At 26.4% G+C, this 21,510-nt stretch overlaps 1 protein-coding gene across 1 annotated transcript in view; it reads left to right on the top strand.

The window, feature by feature from the left end:
* Positions 1–21,173, top strand: part of LOC100208698 (eukaryotic translation initiation factor 3 subunit G) — a 25,185-nt gene extending 4,012 nt beyond the window's left edge. The window contains exons 3-10 of the mRNA XM_065791268.1: positions 1,616–1,707; positions 8,481–8,540; positions 14,526–14,633; positions 14,846–15,008; positions 18,110–18,238; positions 18,457–18,593; positions 20,312–20,418; positions 21,092–21,173. Coding sequence (XP_065647340.1) covers positions 1,616–1,707; positions 8,481–8,540; positions 14,526–14,633; positions 14,846–15,008; positions 18,110–18,238; positions 18,457–18,593; positions 20,312–20,418; positions 21,092–21,110 — 815 coding nt within the window. The 3' untranslated portion in view covers positions 21,111–21,173. The remainder of the gene's footprint in view (positions 1–1,615; positions 1,708–8,480; positions 8,541–14,525; positions 14,634–14,845; positions 15,009–18,109; positions 18,239–18,456; positions 18,594–20,311; positions 20,419–21,091) is intronic.
* The last annotated feature ends 337 nt before the right edge of the window (positions 21,174–21,510 follow it).

The raw sequence follows: 21,510 nt of genomic DNA, 5'->3' as shown, positions 1-21,510 counted from the left end.
CAGCTTGTTAAACTTCCAAGATCTGCTAAGGAACTAATCAGAAGTAAGTATATGGAGCTTTTGCAAATGCTTTATTACATGGTATTAAATATCTCTTGTAAACTGATGTAGATATCAGCCACATCTTAATTGACATCCTATCTTGATTGACAGGTGTGAATTAAATAGAGCTAAATGAAAAGTCAAAGTTGTTAGAAAATATGGACAAAATAAGCAGTTAGTTTGCTTTGGGGTTGACAACAAAGTTAATGTTTAAGATCAGACATAATGAACAAGTATAATAATAAACTTACTTTTTGAAATACTCAAAAAATGCATTGAACCTGAAGATAACCTTGCATTTACTTGTGAAGGTGGAGAATAAACTAAAAATTATTTGAACCATACAACATATTATATGGACATATTATATGACATATCTATTATGTGGCTACAGAATTAGTACTTGCTCAGTGTTTTACATAATATTATTGTTTTTGTTGATAATGCTGCTACCAATACTCTATCGATAAGTGGCTTAATGCTAAAACCAGACCGGTCACAAACCCAGCCCCGGTAATATTTTATCAAACCCGGCCCCGGTCAAATATCAACCCTGGTCGTTTACTAAGAGGTTGTTTTTTTTTTTTTAATGTAATAAATAGCTTAAGTTTATAATTACAGAATAACAGGGCTTCCACTCCTTAAAAGCTATCAAATCCTTAAAAATAAAAACCTTTTAAAATACAGAATAACAGGGCTTCCACTCCTTAAAAACCTATCAAATCCATAAAAATAAAAACCTTTTAAAATACAGAATAACAGGGCTTCCATTCCTTAAAAACCTATCAAATCCTTAAAAATAAAAACCTTTTAAAAAGCTTTTAAATAATCTTAAAAAGATAAAAATTTTAGGTGTCCTCCTTAATTTCCTCTTATTTTACTTTTTAACCTTTAAGAAAATATAAATGGACAGAATCAATTATATTCATCTATAGAACAGCAAATAATTATTTTTTGACAATTTAAAATCCTATAATTAAAATAAAATTTACTATATTTGCATTATTTTAGTATTCTCTATACCAAGATATATTTACATGATTACCTTCAAAAAGTTTTTCAATTTAGTTATATCATTAGTAAAACATAATTTTTTTTTATGACTTGTTTAATTATTATAGAGATATTTTTATGACTGATAATAATTGTAAATAAATGTAATACTAAACATGCTTAGTGCATCTTTAGTAATTTAGTTATACTAAATGGCATTTAGATTTTTAATTGTATCGACTATTTTTTAAAATGAATTTAAAATGAATGTTAGTGAAATCAATGGCACTAAAGCAAGTGTTGCTGACATGTCAGCAAAAAATTGTGTTTTTGCTATAACATATCATGATAAATGTTTAGATGCATCTTTCAGTTTAAATAACTAATTCAAACTGAATAATGCATCTAAGATATTCCCTTTATAGCGCATTCCTTAAACTAAAGAATGCATCTAATTATCGAGTTATCGTACTACTGATTTATTTAAGTTTTTTTAAGTTTCTGAAAATTTATTTTACATTGTATAATTTTTGCAACATAACCAATCAAATTAAATATGTATTTATGATATATTTTATAGATGGGTCTTTACCACCCCCAAGTCAAGAAATCAAAGGGAACATTAAAAAACTTATTGAGTACCGTTTTAATGAAGAAGGAAAAAGAGTGAAAGTATTCTTTTTTAAAGACTATTTTGAGTTATCTTTCATATAAACATTAAAAATCTTCACATTATAATTTTGGTTCTTAAAGTTTTTTTTTGTTATCAAAATTTATTGTTTAAATTGTTTTGTATATTTATTTGGTAATATAATATTGCATAAGTATGATATAATAGCATACAGGCCTTGTTTTAAATAAAAAATGCTTTACGCAATTGCCTAATGTGAATTTGACGTCATAAGATTCTCTTTATTTTTTATTTTTAAAGATATCAATTTTTTTAAATTACTGCAATAATATTAATTACAGCAAAACGATTTAAATGTTATTTAACTTCTTTTTTATCATTAACATAAGGGAATGTTTATTTTATTTTTTTTAATATTAAATTTAATATTACATTTTTAAAAATGTTTGATATTAACAAATTTTTTTACTTTTCTTGACATTTGCATTAATGAGTTAAAATATGTTAAATTTTTGAATTTTTAAACAATTATTTCTTCAATTTCTAAATGCGGTTTTGCAACTACAAATGATTTTTTATTTTAAAAATAATAATGATTACCAAATAAAAAAATTACATTAATTTATCTACTTTATTTATTAAAAGTTTATTATTTTATTAACAATTTTGTTATAAAAGCAAAGATTATTTTTCCAAACATCATTTATTAAAATTGTATCGTTGTATATATTTTTATTAAAAATAGTCGCTGCGATTTAACTTGCGTTTTTAAAAAAAAAAGGTTCAACCTACGTTTTTTGTGCCAATTTTTGATGCAGCCATTTATTTAAAATTTAATTTTGAGTTTAAGAAATATTTAGGAAAGAAAACTGAAGAAACAATTGCGATAAAAATGAGCTAATTTTTTTTAAAAAGCAAATAAAATTTAAATATTGAATAATAATTAGTAATAATTTAAAATAAATTTGACAGTAAAGTTAAACCCAAGCATTAACTTTAGTTTTAATAAACTTAAATATATTTTTCAAATCAAAATTAAATTATATTTTTTAAACCTAAATTAAGTTATATATTTTTTTTATTAGAATAAAATTAAATATTTTTATTAAATTAGTTTTAAATTAAATAATATAATTTTTATTAGTGTTAAATTATATTATGATCTTTGCGTTTTTTAAGCGAAAAAATCAATCATTACAATAAAATAAAAACTAAATAAATTTTTAATTTTATTTTAGTTTTTTTTTCATTGATAAATAGCACTTATATATATATCATTCAAATATTTTTACATAAATGTGTTATTCAAAAGATAATGTAATTTTTTTAAAATTTAATTACTTCTTTTATCTTACTGGTTATAGAATAATTTAAAAGTTAAAAAATAATAGAAAGTCACTTAACCAAAATTGCTTACTGCTTATGTAAAATTGCTTAAGGCGTATGTAAATGGCTCTACGCATAACCAGTAGCATAGCTAAAAGTTTTGGGCTCATAGGCAAGATCCTCTGAAGGTAAATTTATTTTATAAAAAAAGTAAATTCATTAAATATATTATAAATTCAGTAGTTAATTATTATTACAGAAAAGAACACAGTATGAAAAACACTTACAAAGTACATAATATTAAAAAACTTTTTTTCTAGCTTTTGCATATGCAAAGATATTCACAACTTCTTTAACATCCATTGTTGATGCTGTTTTATGCTCTATGGCTAGTAATGCAATATGATGTAGTCTGCTTTGAGTGGTTGCATTTCTTTTGTAATCTTTAATTATTTTTAATTTATATAAAACTTCTCTCCATGCTTGCTACCGTTACTGGTAATGTGAAAAATAAAAGAACTGTCATGTAAATTTCGAAAAAATCACTTTCCAATACACTATATTTGGTTGTCATTATTTCAGCTGTTTAACTGTCATTGTGTGGTTTAAATCTAATTTTAATAATGTGGTAAGTTGGACAAATTGATTAGCTAGGTTGGATGTAAATACTTCTGGATATTTGCTGCAAAGTGTATCATAAGCTTTTAACATATTTTGTTACGACATCGTTAATATATTCTTAGGTTCAAGAAATGCAAAATAATGGTTGTTAGTTCTCATTCCGGTGAAACGTTTATCGATTTGGACAATTATTTTGTCAAGTGTATAATAAAAAACATTTACCTTGAATATTTCTTCACTATTACTAAGACGATAATCTGATGATAATTCAACAAAATGACGTTTAACAAATCTTCGTTGTTAACACATAAAACGCGGATCAACTTTTCACAAGTTTGCTAGCACTTTAACTTCCATTTTAAACTCTTCATATAAGTCTCGAAATATTTTTAGTTTAATATTTAAATTTTCTAATGCAGAAACTGCCGTACCTAAATCCACATCTTTATTTTGTAAAATTTTAGATACATAATTGATTTCAGTCATGATTTTGAATAAAAATACAGTAATAAATACAAACTCAAAATTTTTGATTTGTTTTTAAATATTGGCTGCTTCATTTCTTTCATCCGCCTTATTTGATTGCAGTATTATTTTTGTAACTGCTTTTAAAATTTCAACGAAACGAACTTTAATAGCTGCTATAGATTGTATTCTCCCTGACCAATGCGTAGGGTTAAGTTTTTTTTAAAGTTTTTTCCGATTCCCCAGAAAACTGTGACAGCAGATCACACCGATTGATACTGTTTCCAAAGAAAATATATATATTTTGAAGTGTGATATAAAATGACATTACATCATGGCAGCCAGATACGCTATCATTAACAACTAAATTCAAGTTGTCACTGTTCCAGCGGACATATTCAGCATTTGGTTGCATTTGTTTACTTTTGGACTGTAGTCCATTGTAAATTCCAATAATACTGGCACCATCATAACCTTGACCATAGCACTTTTCAATTGGAATATTTAATTCATTAAGTATACGCAGAACCTCATTAGTAATTCCTTTGGCTGAATGATCCGTTAATTCAAAAAATCCTAAGAAGGTTTCAATAATATTAAAATGTGTCGCTTTTTTGTTTTCACTGTGATCTATGTGTACATGTCTTATAACAATGCTCAATTGATCTTTCTTAGTGATATCTTGTGTCGTATCTAACATTAAAGAATAAAATGACGATGTATTGATCGTAGTTAGTTCTTCCAATAATTTTACTCCCAAAATTGTTATTAATTCATTTTGTATATCTGGACTAAGATACGTAATGGATCCGGAAGACATTGAAATAGTTTGTTTCATCACATCATTATAATGAGCAAGTAGTTTTACTTGTGACAAAAAATTTCCGTTATAATCTCCTGTAAATCCTTCTCGATGTTCGCAAAAGGCTAAAGAATTTTTGGCGAGCATAAGCGTTATATGAATTAAACGCTCTAATGCCATTTTCCAAAAGGATGCTTTATAACGTAACTGTTCCTCCTGTGTTTCATCAATTGTCTGATTAGTTTTCCATAGTTCATATACTGCACAAGCATTAACATGAGCTTGTAAAGAGGTATGAGAACTTATACGTGTAGATAAATTTTTCCAATCTTTCAGACCAGTTTTCCATTGTCTATTTTGATTTGAAAATAACCAGCATGGCTCACAGTAGACAGCATCTAAAAGTATGGAATAACATAGCCAAATTTGAGGAACTGGACCATATTTTGATGTGTAGTAATAATAAGTTTCACTAAAACTCCTGTTTTTATAATCTTTGATTGATAATCTTTGGGAAATAGTCCTTTTGGCCGATGCGGTGGGTTACGTACTAATAAACATTTTTCATCATCAGATATAATTTGATTTAAATATTTACCCGAATCATTAGTTAGTGCCATAGGGTGAATATTAGTTTCTACTGCTGTTTCTTTATTTGCTCCTTCAATTTGTATTGCATTTTCAGTAGCAGTATCAGTAGTCTGCGATTCTTTAGTTTTCGGAAATTCATTTATATCCGCAGAATCTATATTATCAGATTGGTGAATATCATTTTTACTTTTTTTAAAAAATATATTGAGCTTGGGTAATTTTTGCAATTCTTTTTCCTTTCTAATTTTATGCTTTTCAGCGCCAATTTTAACTTTAGATGTAGATTCCGCCATGATAAAAAGGGTCTTACACTTATAAATTCCAAAAACTGATGAAATCAATATATATAAAAGTTTTATTACTTTTTTGAATTAATTTTTTACCCCTTAAAAAAAATACATAAATTTTATAAATGTCAGAAACATGTATTCTTGAGGCAATCCAATAAATTAATTGAGTTCAAACAATGTTCTTGACATTAACACATAACTATATGTTGACATAATGATCCATTTTAAAGAGCTCTAAATATTATATATATTAAACCCGTTTTTTAAAACGGGCTAGCACACTAGTAATGTATTAAAAATGAGATTATGTAATAATGCTTGCTTACCTTCGGTAATAATAAAAAAAAAATGTCTATTAATATACATATGACTAAATAAACAACGTAGAAGTTCACAAATATAAAAAACGATGACTTAAACACAAATCTATACTCTTTAAAGATTCTCATTGAACTACAATAGTTTATAAATATTTTAGCAAAAAATACTACAAACGTTACTTAGATAACAAAAATTCAAATTAAAAAAAAAAAACTTGCCAACTCTATTGCAAATTTTAATATCTCAATTTCGATTTATGAATTTTGAGTAGTGTCGACGTTTGGGCCCCTTTTTCGATGGGTTCTTAGGCTGTGCCTACTCTTGCTATAGGGTAGCTATGCGCCTGTGCATAACGCTTTAAAACAAGGCCTGGCATATAACTATGCTATTGTTTTATATGTTTTAATATTTATCAGGGTGGCTAGGACTTCACTAAAGTCTCTTTTTTAAAAAAATCTCTAAATTTATCCTCTATTATTTTTTTAAAAGTTAAAAATGTGAACAAATTTATTTTTGACTATTTTTTTTTTCAGGTTCACACTTGTTTTTTCACTTTATAAACTGAAGAGATTATTGTTAATAAAGAAAATGTTTATAAAGTATATATTTAAAAGTTTATAATATAAAAGAATATTGTAAATCTTTTGATTAGCAGATTTTCATATTAATTACACTAGTTTTATTTTCTTACACTCTAAAAAAAGTTAGAAATTTCTAAGTGAGCATTTCAACCTTTTTTGTTTAGAGTTTATAACAATATTAATGAAAAAGCAAATTTGTAAAAACTAAACTGGTTCGCATGTAGTTGTATTCTGATATGTCTACGATAAGGAATTTATTTGTTCCATTCAAAGGTTGTTTGTATAGAGATATAAGGGATGAAATAAATTTTGTAAAGTTTGTTTGAAGTCCTTTGGTGTTACAAACTGTGGAATCGAGAACATAAGGCAGCGTGCTAAAAGAAAACATGTAGAAAGATGTTCTTCTTGTAGCAATAAGATTTAAAACAAAAGTTATCTGAAGTAACTAATTTACTAAAATAGAAAGTAAACAAATTTGGTTGATATGTCAAGAATTTATATATTAAATACAGAAGCAATTTGGACATTAAAAGTTTTAAAATTTAAATGTTGACTTGTACCATCATCAGAATCAAAAAGTAAGCTTTTCTCTTCCATGTTTCCAGACAGTCAATTTGAATATAAGTTCACTTCTAAAATATAAAAACACAACATGCAGTTACATTTTAGGTTATATTCTTTATATATTTCTTCTTTTATTAAAAAAAATCCTGCTAAAAGTCTTGATCAACAAAATCTCTTATTACACCGCATTATTTAATGAATTAAAAAAAAAAATTCAAACAAATCTACATGTTTGCTTTTGGTATGACACAGACAAGTAAAAATATCTTCTTGGAGTTCTGAGTTAAAGCATCAGCTGGTAATGTTTTTTTTTAATATAGTATAGTTATTTAATAGGGAATAAAAAAAATCTTCGGTTTTCTTCTCCTCTAAAAGAGGATCACACACACAAACACTACTCTTTAGATTGTTTTACAGTCTTTCAAGTTACTTTTAATGGACCTAATGTAAGTCTCTAAACCCAACATTATTTAATGTGCTTTTCAAATAGGAGAAAAGGCTATTGACATGACTGGACATCGCTGGATTGAAAATAGTGAAAAATAAAAAAGATTAAAAATAACTGGATTGAAAAAGTGTTGCTAAACTGCCCAAAAATTGAGCCCAAGAGTATTAAAGTTGTAAAATTTTGCAAATGTTTAGCAAAATTAAAGCAACCTAAAAACAGAAAGCTTAGTCAAAACTTCAGTGGTTTTGCTACAGCTGTGGGTGATGTCACATATTTGACTGAAATATAGATATTTTAATGAACCTGCACAGTTAAATACATTTTTAACCACTTTTTAAATTAACAATCTGAGTCACTTTACGGTTTTCCAATGTCAAAGATTTTGTTATTGTATGTTAAATCCTTTTAAAATAGAACTAGTTGCTTGTTCATAAATCTAAATTTAAATTGAGCAAGGAGAAGAATGAAAATAAAGTTGTTTTTAAAGTTCAAAAAAATGTACTCTTAATACTTCATTGTAGATTCTTAAATTATACCAATCAAGCCACCCTATTTATGTTCTGATATATTAGCAAATAAATATATTGTTTTTGTAAATGTTGTGCATATTTATGTGATGATAAATTTTTAAAGTTTACATTCATTAGAAGTATTAGCTATTAAGATTTAATAAATTAAGATTTTTATATAAAATTTTAAATTTTTGTTTTAGAATGAAATAACAAAAATTTTCTTTTAATTTTTTATTTAATAATTTTATTTAAAAAATATTGATTCAGAATTAATAGTTAATTTTTATTTTTAGGTTACAAGGGTGTACAGTTTAGAAACACTCAAGGTTTCAACATCAATAGCAAAGCGAAAGGTAAATTAGTGCTTTACTTTACAAGTCATTTTTCACTAAAACTTTAATGCTTTAAATTACAGTGATAGCCATCACAACAAAGGTGGGTGTAAAACAAAGATGAGTGTAAAAGTTTTCCAGTTAAATAGCACACGTGTTTAGAAAATTTAAGATATTAATTGTCATCTAAATGATTTTGATAGGTGTTTTCTAGTGGTAAAAAAGTTGTTCCTCAAATTTAGTTGACTCCATTAGGTTTTTATTTTTTCACAACCACTGCACAACAACTGCTGCATTGAAATATATGTATATTCAACATGGCATTTTATATATATATATATATATATATATATATATATATATATATATATATATATATATAACTATATATATTGCTACATATAAAGGTTTCATGTATGTATGCGGTAGTGGTGTAGTGGTAGAGCGCTCGACTCATAAGCAAGAAGTTACAAGTTTGATCCCCACCACATCCCTGGTTGTACCGTGCTCAACTTGTTTCTCCGCGCAGTAGGAAGTGGCTGGAGCCCCATCCTCGGCTAAAAATAAGACTTTTTGCAAACCCGGCCCCGTCAAATTCATAAGATTTAGCAGGGGTTTATAGCCGGAGGTGGAAAAAAATTTACAATACTTTCCATATTATAATTTTATACTTAAATATATACTGTTTATTTAATACTGGCATATATTTATATATTTTTAAACTCTAATTTACTTTCAACAAGATTGCAAGCAACCGCTATTAAATTACGAGTTACTTTAAAATAGAGGATAGGTTAAAATAATAAGAAACAGTTAACTGAAGACTTAAAATGTTGTAGGTTGTATAAAAAAAGAAAACATGAAGATGGGTAAGAGTTATAAGGTTTTTTTGATGTGCAAGGAAAAAAGCTAGGTTAATAAAAGTTATTATAGCATGAAGGGACAGATGCAGTAAAAGGATGCAACTTGTTGAATAAGAAGCCAAGTAAGAATGAGTTTTGTTTTATCATATTAGAGATAATAGTTGGTTTGAGCATCAACCATGATAGTATTTTCAGAAAAAAGAAAGAAATACAATTTTACAACAATGGAAGAGTGGCTCAAGCTTGACAGATAATGCAGCTCTAACTACATTAACAATGTGCTTTTAGCAAATAGAGCCACTTTAGATGTAAAATTTTCATGAAGATTGTTATTCTAAATAAGAGCCATTACAGGAGCAAAGATAGAACTTTGTGGTACCCTTAAAGTTATTCAAAATGAAGAAGAGTGTAGGCCTTCAAGAATAACTTTAATACTGCAGTTAGAAAGAAATGATTTAATAATCTCAAAAACTTTATATAAGGAAACTAATAACAGAGTGAAGACTGACCGAAGGATAGTTAGAGAGGTCCAAGTGTTTTTAAGAGTTTTGAAAAGTTAGTACCACTTATTTAGCACTTTTTTAAGACTATGATGGAAATCTTGTTTAGAGAAGTTAAAAGTGTATAATTGAGAATTAACTGGAGAAGTTAGAAATGCTTAATTGATAATTAATTAGCATTGGAAGTCAGAGTGATTTGGATGTTTACAATTGTTTAATCTGTTTAACTGGCAAGAAGAGTATGAACATTAGATTCAAGAGTGAAATAAGAGTAAAATTTCTTTGCAAATCTGCCTTATTCTAGGGAGAAGTAAAAAAATCAGACCCATGAGTTAGAGATTAAATGTTAGACTTACTTTAGTTAATGACACTGTTGAAGACTTACCAAAAGTCTCTAGAACCTAACATCTGAGATAAGATACATGACAGGGACAAACCCAGACCTGTTTTAGTTCCATGGTAGGGCGCCCAAAAAAAGCGCCCAAAAATTATTTTAATTTTTTAATTTTTCTTTTGCTTTTTTATGAAAAATAGAAGAAAAAAATTTCAGTTTTGAATGCAGTATTTAATAATTTTCGGTTTATTTTAGCTACCTCATTTATTCTTCAGGTCAATAAAATAAATTAAAAAGAAATTGCTTTTTTACGTAATGTCGTAATTGTCCTTCAGTTACTAACTGAACATTAGTTTTAAAAAAAAGAATGTTGTTACGAAACTTAGTTTTAAAAACTTGTTATGAAATTTTATAACAATGGAGTGTATAAAAAATTTGCTTTTTCGAAAGATAGAACGATTTTATAATATCCTCTCCGAGTTAAGTTAACTTTTGTTATTGGCAATTAAGAGTAAACTGCTTTTGATAATAAATGAACAAAAGTAAAAAGTTCAATTGTAATAACTATCACGAAAATTTAACTTTTGAATGAACGAACTTTTGATCTTTAGCTTGCTATTTTAGTTTATGTGAGAAAAATGAAAAAATGAAACATAAACTTTTTCAGAAAGTTTTGTTTCATATTCTTTTTGATTTTTAAAATAATGAAAATAATGATGACAGTAACTTAATAAAAGTTTTATTAAGATCTGTTTAAAAAAACTGAATGTAAATTTAACTTATTTATTAAACATAATTTTTTTCATTACACTTGATTTGATTAAAAAATTATAATATATTTTTTAAAATATAATGTCTTTTAAAACATAATATATTTTTTAATAAAAAAAAATAACATTTTTAAAATTATGTTTACCGTAATTATCTCTTCTTTAAATATCTTTTATTTAAAAGGCGCTTTAAAATCACTTTAAAAATTATTAACCTTTAGTAGAAGTTAAATGAACCGATTTGCTAATATTTAACTCAAAAATTTAAAATTAAAATAATAGTAAACACGTTTATTAAATGCTTATGTTTTTTATTCAAATAGTTATTTGAATACAAGACGTAAAACTACTTTGTTAATTTTACAAATATTGCGCAATTTAATATATGCAAATATATTATGTAATGTAATTATTGATTAAAAATTGTTTAAAGTATTTAAACATTTAATTACTATTTAAAACATTAATAACTACTAAAATTGAATTTACTAAAATATAGTTAATAAATGTTTAAAATACTTTGAACAACTTTCAATAATTATTTACTAATAATAGCTAGATATAATAATATCGGGCCCCCCCCCCCCCCCAATGTTACCAGAAAAAAATACAGTATCCCCAAATAAACTCTGGGTTGTTCACTGCATGGTTTAGTAAACTGAGAATAACTGAGCTTAACATTAGATAGGACCTTTTTACATTGGCTTCTTGGAATAGGATATTTGTTCTTGAGAAGATGTTCTTGTAAAAAAGATAAAAAAAAAGAGTACTGTTTAATAAAACAACTGCTCAAGATGTTAAAAAATGTGGAGTAGAATGAGGCTTGACTTAAAACTGAAGAGAAGGAATAGAAGTTTCCAAACTTTTATTCCAGAAGGAATAAAAGCTTCCAAGATGCGCTTTATGCATACATATTATGGACATAAACATATATGTTTTCTATTTATTTATTTAGATGCTTGCATACAAAATCCTTTCATGTTTATATAAACTTTAGTATTTATATTGTGTAGTATTTGCCAAAAGAGAATCAGATGAATGTGTGGAAAAAGAGGCATAATCTTAGACTGATTAGAAAAAATTATTGTATCAAAGAAAGTTTGTTAGAGAAGATTAAAGCGATATTGGTATCAGCATGTAGAGAGGTAGCAGCTTCAGGAGAAAATGGTAGTGGTAGAAGTAAGAAAACTTGAAGAGAGTGCTTTACATATTGTATGAATGAGGTTTAGTTAAGGAAAAAAAATGCTCTAGATATTAAAGAAACAGCATAAAAGAAGAAGGCTAAAGCCTGATGATGATGATGGTGATGATAATGATGATGATAAAAATGATGATGATAAAAATGATGATGATGATAATGATGATGATGATCATGATCATGATGGTAATGATGATTATGATGATCATGTTAATCATAATGATGTTTATATAAGCGTATATATATACAAAATATAACATGAATTTTGAATAAAAATAATATACTTTAGGATGTATAATTGTTGGAAACCCAGCCCCAGCCCCTGCTATATTTTATCAAACCCCACCCTGGTCAGATATCAACCCCTCTCACTTACTACCATGCAGGAAAAAAAAGAGTATTAAAAAAATTCTTATTTATTTTTTCATTTTATTTTAATTTTCAGTGAGTTAAAGCACATAAATGATAAAAGAATTTGTTTTTAGTATTATTAGTAATAGACAAAGTTGTATATTTTATATAGAAATTTTTGTCTTTCGTTAATTTTTTTAACAGGCTAAGAACTTTAATAGCCCCTATATCATTTTTACCTAAATAAAGCACCCACTCAATACAACCTTTACATCTAATTTTACACAGTCCTACTCTTGATCTACCCACCCAATCTACCTAAGTTCAACTTTTGTGTATATTTATGTCAATGTATTTTATGACAAAAGTAATGAAGTATACCAGGTCTATAAGCATGAAGTGAGCGTCGAGTTACAAATGTATCAATAGAGAACATTTGTTGTGAACGGGCCTTAATTTTTTTTAATTTTGTTGCTATGACATCTCTTAAACATATTTAGTAAACATCATGTCATTGTATAAACATGTTGTCATTGTATAAACATGTTAAAAATGTTGAATTTTGTACCAGAAAATGATGATTTGCGGAAAGCACTAATTTTTTGTTTTCATTTGAAGAAAAGTGCTGCAGAATGCGAAATGAAGAACGTGGAAGACCACCAAAAAAGTTTGAAGACACAGAAATGGAAGCAATACTGGATGAAGATGACAAGTCAAAAAATGTTACGACACGAAAGGAAGTCAGTATTGCATCGAATTGTGACTGGTGATGAAAAATGGATTTATTTTAAGAATCCTAAACGCAAAAGATCATGGGTAAATCCAGGTGAAGCATCAACATCAACTACAAAGCCTGATCGGTTCAGAAAAAAAATAATGCTCTGTATTTGGTCGGACCAGAAGGGAGTGGTGCATCATGAACTTCTAAAACCTAGCGAAACTGTTGATACGCAACGCTAACGACAATAAATGATCACTTTGAACCATGCATTAATTGAAAAATGACCAAAATGGGCCAGGAAATGGACACGGAAAGGTAATTTTGTTGCATGATAATGCTCTGAGTCATACAGCAAAAGCGGTCAAGGAAACTATAACATCACTTGGCTGGGAATAGTTACCTCACCCGATGTATTCACCAGACTTGGCTCCTTCCGACTACCATTTATTTTCATCGATAGGACACGCATTGAATGAGCAACACTTCAATTCCTACGAAGAAGCCGAAAAATGAGTCTCCGAATGGTTTGCCTCAAAAAACGATCAGTTTTATTGGCGTGGTATTCACAAATTGCCAGAAAGGTGGTCAAAATGTGTAGAAAGCAATGGCAAAAACTTTGAATAAAATATTTTTTACTTTTCCATTAGAAAATAGTGTTTTATTTTAAAAAAAAAACACGCTCATTTCATACTTATAGACCTGGTAAATAAAATTACATGCAGTATTTAAGAAGACTTTAATGTAGTATTTTAGATATAGTATTGTCTAAGGTTAGTTTAACTATTTTATTTAGAATTTAAATGATACATTTGCCTATTTTAAATTCATTTGAAATAACAAATCAAATTAAGTTTTAAAATTCTGAGGTCAGAAAAAAATTGCTGAATTCAAGCACTGTTAAGTCGGCATTGCCCAAGGCCAACCCTAATTTTGAGATAAGCATTTATCAGCAAAATAAATAACAACTCCTTTATTTAATTACCATATGTTTTTTAAGTGATCTTTCTTTGTTATTACAGCTTCTTTTAGATAATATTTAGAATACTAGTTTTAGATAATATTTAGAATACTAGTTTTAGATAATATTTAGAATACTAGTTATTAGTTGATATTGTTTAATTACTAATGTTATGGCTTAAAAAGGTACCATTGGTTATTATATTTAAAATGTCCTTGTTGCTTTTCTTTTTTCTTTTTTTTTTGTAAACTTCTTAATTATGTAAATTAAAAAAATTGGATATATACATAGGTTTTATAATTTATTTATAGACATGGAAAAAGTTTGGTTTAGCCCAAAGGGATAATCCTCATGGACCTGATCATTCAACAACGTTTGTTGGAGAAGATGTTTATCTATCCTTTACAACAAATAAAGAAGTTTGTTTTTATAAACTTTTTAAAATATTATTTGAACTTTAAAAAAGTATATGCTAGTTCTAATTTTGTTTAAGCTTTCATTAAATATAAAAATTAAATTATAATTTGATTTTTGGTTTGTTTTAGCAATATTTAGTTGTTGTTTTTTTTGAATTTTTTTTTACTTGTATTTGCTTTAATTTTTTGATAAAGAGTAAAAAAGTTTATTTTAGGAATTGGATGAAGATAAAGATGATCCATTGAAGAAGTTAAAGGGAAGTAGTCTTGTGAAGTGCCGTATTTGCAAAGGGGACCATTGGACTACAAAATGTCCTTACAAAGATAGTTTAACACCTCTTAAAGAAATGGAAGATAAAGAAAGAGTTAAAGAAAATGGTATGTTAGGTATAATATATATATATATATATATATATATATATATATATATATATATATATATATATATATATATATATATATATATATATATATATATATATATATATGTATGTATATATATATATTTATTTGTAATAAAAATATAAAGTAGAATTTTTTAATTCAAAAAAAAAAAAAAAAAAAAATTTATTTTACCTTATTATAATCATGACAAATGTGCCAAATACAAAAAACACAAAAATATTTTTTTTAAATTTAAAATTTATTATGCTTAACCTTTTGAGCGCTCGATAAAATTTAAATGCCATTCAGAAAAATTCAAATAAAAAAAATCGGCAAAAAAACAACTACTTTTGAACTTTATTTTTTTGTAGGTTATATAAGATTAAAAGCAGTTTAATGATTTTAATGCACAACTTTTGTGTGATAATTAGAAAAATAGGTTGGACACAGTCCAACACCACATAACTGACACTGCCAACTTGTGTGGACTTGAGTTTGGTGCCCATCTACACATTTTATTTTTTTCCTGCACCAACTTTCACAAGAATGTGACCATATAATGGATTTTTATTTGCAGAATGTTGGGGAAGTGGGTATGGAACAATTGTACTTCTAGCCACTTCAATCTCTTACTGTTTGTCTTTTAGAAATAACTTCACTGGAAAATAACCTCCGGCTAAACTTTCCACTATAATCATAAAATCTGTTCTTAACATTGGCATATCTTCATTTGTATTGAGCGTATACAATAAATAGCTATTTAAAATTACCCTACCAAATAAAGAAAAAGCAGCTTTAGTTGTCCACTTTATTGTTTTACACTCAGACAAGTACACATAGAGCTGTGCATCACCCAAATCTACACTGTCCATGTTTTTATTGTAAAGGGAAACAACATTTGGTTTCATAACTATATTTTCTCTTCTGTTACGCACTTCAGTATAACCTGCTTTGGCAACAGTAGATAGTAATATAGGCTTCTTTTTACCATCTTGGTATGTCACACACAACAAAGGACCTTTTCTATATTGGCAAACCTACTTGTTTTTTAATTTTGATTTAATACAGATTTCTGGTAGGCCTTTCCTTTTTCTTTTCTGTATAATAATAATGAGAAGTATAATAATTGTCAATAGTGATGACCTTGGTGGAGGAAATTAGTTTGGCACAAAAAATGAAAAACTATAAGTTGTACAATAGGCAACGGCTTCTACATCTGGGCCTTTTCTTCCCTTGTAAATTTCGAATTGACACAAATAACCATTGGTGCTGTCTGAAACACACCATAACTTAATTCCAAATCTAGAATGATGTTTGTTTGGCATATATATAGACGCAGATGTGGTGTTTTTCTTTTGTAGCCAAACATCCTCTCATCTATAGAAATGTCTCTTTGTGGATAATAATAAAGAAATTTTTTGTTAAATTGTTCAACTAAAAACTGAATTTTATAAATATTATTGGTTGGTTGTTGATTTGGTACATGGATGTCTATAAAATAAAGAAATTTAAGCAAAAGTTGAAACCGTTCATGATTGAAGTGGGTAACAAACCAGGGAGTAGATCCACAAGGATCACTTATATCCCAGTACAGTTTAAGGTTAGCTTTTTTGATGAGACCCATGTTGGTTACAACTCCAATGAAAGCTCTTATCTCTAAAAGATTGGTCTTTCCCTGTTTGATCCATCCAGGACCTCATGTTAGATGGGACCTCAAATGTTGTTGATTATTTTGAATCCACGTATCAGCATAATTATTAGTAAAATTTACTATATTTTGCAAAAATTTAGGAGTAAAAAACAAGTCAAGATATTCAATAGGCTTAGACTCAGGTGAAATTGAGTGCTTGGTTCCTGATTCACAAGTAAAGTGAACAACATCAGGACCATGGTCATCTCCTAGAACAAATACCCAATCATCTAAAACATTACCACCAACATCATCTACATCAACATCGCCATCAGAACTGAAGTCTACATAAAAATTAAAATAAAAATCTCCAAATTATCATACTAGGTGATATATTTTTATTAAATAATATTGTATACAATTTTTAAATTAAAGTTATCGTGCCTTTATCAAACAAACTGTCATCACTGGAACTTAAAAATTCTTCGCTGGTACAACTCTCGTCATCCATACAACTTTCTTCACTGTCCCTCATTTTCAATGTTAAATATATAACAGCAATATACCATAAGATAGAAAAAAAATGTGCTCTATTTAATGCTACCTTTTTTAATGAACCAACATTGGTATTTTGCTGTAAAAAGTCATAGTTTCATATTTACTCATTTATTTTTATAACTAATAGTAAGCTCAAAATAGTAAAATCAAAATAAGAAATAAATCAAACAGCCAAGTGGAAACTAAGCATTCATTAAATACTAATTTTTATAGTATTAAGGGGCTAATTAAGTGATTGCTCGTTGATTAAGTGATCGCAAGTTAATTTAGTGATCGCCAGTTTAATGGGCTATTGACCTATCTTGAATGTATAATTGAAGCAATCGCTAATTTTTATATTCCTGGTTAAAGGTTTTTATGAAAAAAAGATTTTATCATGTTTTATGACAATGTTGATAAAAAACCAGGCCCAATTATTATATTATCATTTGTTAATTGTTTTAAAATTTCTTTGCCCTCCAGGTCTGGCAAAGAAATTTTAAAATTAACGTATGTACTTTTCGGACCACGAGTATCACCGAGAAATGCTTGTTTTTAAAGTTTGTTTATTTGTATATGCTTTTGAATTTGATTAAAGTATTTATTTACCTCATTTTTATTTTCTTAATTTAGCATATAACAATAAGTATTTTTATCCTAGACTTGTATTACCTGGATTAACATCTGCTTTATACAAATAATATATAAAACATGTTAGTTATGAATGTCTTTGTGGATTTTGCTATTTTTATTGCAGTAAATTCTTTTTTCTGAAAAGTTTTTAGAGTTAAATCTAACTATAAATTTAACAATTAGAATTAGAAATAAGGAATGTGTCATAGGAATAACTAAAAAATTTATATAATTAATATAACTTACAATTAATTATAATAGAAAACAGTTTATAATATTGTAAATCTTCTTTAAGCTGAACCTGTTACTTTACCAAATGAAGCAACTGGTAAACCTGCTGGTGCTGATAAATATATGCCTCCTTCACTACGTACTGGAGGTGATACACAGAGAAGAGGAGAAACAATGAATTCTCGAAAGCAAGGTATTTCACATTGAATACAATATTCTATATTTAAAATGAGAAATCATATTTAGAGAGATGCAAGGGAATTGTTATTTTGAAATAATTGAAAATTGATTCAGAAAGTTTTAAACTTAACATTGATTGTATGTTTTAACTTAAAGTTTGCTACTATTAGTAATTTATTTTCCCCAACAATAATAAATGATTTTCAAAATATGGTGTTATTTTGCTTATAGCCGATGAAGCAGCTACTTTAAGAGTGACAAACCTCTCTGAAGACGCCTGTGAAGCGGATATTCAAGAGCTGTTCCGCCCATTTGGCTCAATAGCTCGAGTTTATCTTGCAAAAGATAAAATCACTAATCAATCAAAGGTAATAAGAACCTTTATATATATATTTTTAAAAAAAGTGTTAGCTGACATGTCTGTACACCGAAGTTGATTAACCCCAAGTCTGCTAATTAGTTAATTAGAATAGGTTTTGCAATTGTTTTTTTGTAAATATTTAATTTTATTTATTGTAACACTTTTATTGCTGACCATAACTAAAGTATAGACATATGGCATTTATGGCAGCTAGTTGGAAGATAATGCCCCTTGAAAAGTAATTTTGATAAGAAGTACTAATGTTAACATTTATATGTAAAGTACACCATAAACTTTTTTTTTGTCCATTCTTAAATTTTGTCCATTGTTCTTTTTTCAATGTTTTTATTATAAAATTTTGCCCTCAGTCTCCACTTTTTTTTTTTCCTCCTGATATTGTTATAATTAAGTCTAATCTTTATTATATTAGACAAAAAATTTAAAGTTCTAGCTAGAGCTACTAATGATTATTAACTAATTTGTAACAGTAAATTTTTAAAATTTACTAAGTCTACCATATAAAGAAACTTGAAAAGTACATTATTCTACAAGAATAAAAAGAAAATAAGTAAGGATTTCTTTGAAAAAATATCATAATTAAAATTACAATATTGTTGTACTGAAATGCAATAAAATATTTTGATAATAAATTATTATAGTCTTAACTTTTTTTAATAATATTTGAATGACTGTTTTTGACTTTTTGCCAGTTTTATTAAACAATCCAAAAATGGAGAAAATCTTGTTTGCGTTAAAATTTATTAGTCGATGAAAATGAAGAAGCTTCATTTAGAGTCAATTAAAAAGTAAAGATTCAATAGTTTTGAAAAATTTCCCAAGTTTGCAATGCAAAAAGAACTAACATCGACCAACATATTGAATTATGTTTTTAAAATGTTAGCGACAACAAATAAATAATTTGTCGAATAATTTGCACGTTTAACAAATCATCAAAGGAATGAGATAATTGAAGTTAGTTTCTATTGTCATATAAACAATTAAAAGAACTTGAGATGATGTGTTAAAAGTTTCTTAAAGACTCTAGTTAATAAGAAAACTAATTGTTAGTAACAGTAAGAAAAAATAATTAATAAGGTTAGAGTTCTAGAGTTAAGAAATTACTTAATGTTTTTCCTAAAGTTTAAAAATGACTCAAAGTTTTTTCTTAAGTTTAAAAATGACTCAAAGTTTTTTCTTGAGTTAAGAAATTACTTAAAGTTTCTTTCTAGAGTTAAGAAATGACTCAAAGTTTTTTCTAACTTTTAGAAATCACTTAAAGTTTCTAGTTTTTTTTCTAGAGTTGAGAAATTTGCCCTAAAGCAAGTCAAAAAACTGTATTCTTTGAAAATGCATGTTCTTTTTATTAGACAAATATAATTTTCTATATTGGTATGGAACCTATAATAAGAATCACATAAAAGAACTTAAAAAAGTTCAAAAAATCTATAAAGATTTGCCTATTCTTTATAAAAATTTATTTTTAATTTTTACAATAAAACATCTTACTTATGTAGATTTAGGTATATTCACTACTTTTAAGAAGAAAACCAATGAATTTAAATCTATACTTTTTTAGGTTGATAAAAATAAAATGAATTTCCCTTGATAAAATATTTTTATATTACATACACTGTTTTGTATTCTTTTCTTTTTATTCTTATCCATCTAAATTCATTCATTAAAATTATGGTATTTTTTTAAATAAGAAGTGAAAATCCTTTTTAGGGTTTTGCTTTTGTCAGCTATATTAGACGTGAAGATGCTGCTCGAGCCATAAAATCACTTCAAGGATATGGATATGATCATTTAATATTGAATGTTGAATGGGCAAAGTAAGTCATTCTGTAATTTATAGGTTTATAAAAAGTAAAGGAAAAAAAAAAAATTGAAATAATCCTTTTATTGATAATATATTAAAGAGTTGTGAGAATTTATAGAATATATATATATATATATATATATATATATATAGATATATATATATATATATATATATATATATATATATATATATATATATAATATATATATATATATATTGTATATTCTATTATATTCTATTGTTTATATATTCTTATTCTATATTCTATTATATTCTATTCTTTATATATATAGTATATATATATAGTGTATATATATATATTATATATATATATATATACTATTTAAATATAAAATATATATATATATATATATATATATATATATATATATATATATATATTGCGGTTGGCGTAACGTTTTTTCCATTTGCCTTTGGTTAAGCCAATATATTGTTTTTCAGGGTTATTTTATGAAGAAACAATGTATTTGTAAATAATATTTTTTACAAATAAGCATTTTCCAATCATAGGGCAAATTATTTTTAAGCATTTTCCATTCATAGGGCAGTTTTTATGTTTGGAATTTTCAATACTTTTTAGAGATTTTTTTTTCAGTTTTTATTTATGATTATCTTTTTTTTTAACATTTGTTTGTGATTATCTTACTAATTTTTGATTTTAGGCCATCAAGTCACCAATAGAAGTCCAAAAGAAGCATTTCGATTGTACATTGTGTGATAATAAAATTAAAATATATTCATTAACTGGTCTTGTATTTCATATCATAGTTATTTTTTTTTTGATTCTATTGTTGTAGCTGTTATTATTATCTTGTATGTATATATGTATGTGTGTATATATGTATAAATGCACCGTAATAACTCACAACAACAACAACAACAGCAAAAAAATAACAACAACAACAACAAAGAAAGAAAAGATGAGAGTTAAATTATTTTTTTATCATTTTTAAGAAATTTACTAGATTTTTAATATTAGCATTTTCAGCTTTTAAATTTTTAATGAAAAGTATAAACAATCTAAAAAATCTCTAAAACCTAAATAATTTAAAAAATAGTATCAAGAGAACTTATATTTATT

This window comes from Hydra vulgaris, chromosome 02 (assembly GCF_038396675.1).
Source record: "Hydra vulgaris chromosome 02, alternate assembly HydraT2T_AEP".
Lineage (NCBI taxonomy): Eukaryota > Metazoa > Cnidaria > Hydrozoa > Anthoathecata > Hydridae > Hydra > Hydra vulgaris.
Note: the sequence above shows the minus strand (reverse complement) of the source record. Positions and strands in the feature narration are given on the sequence as shown.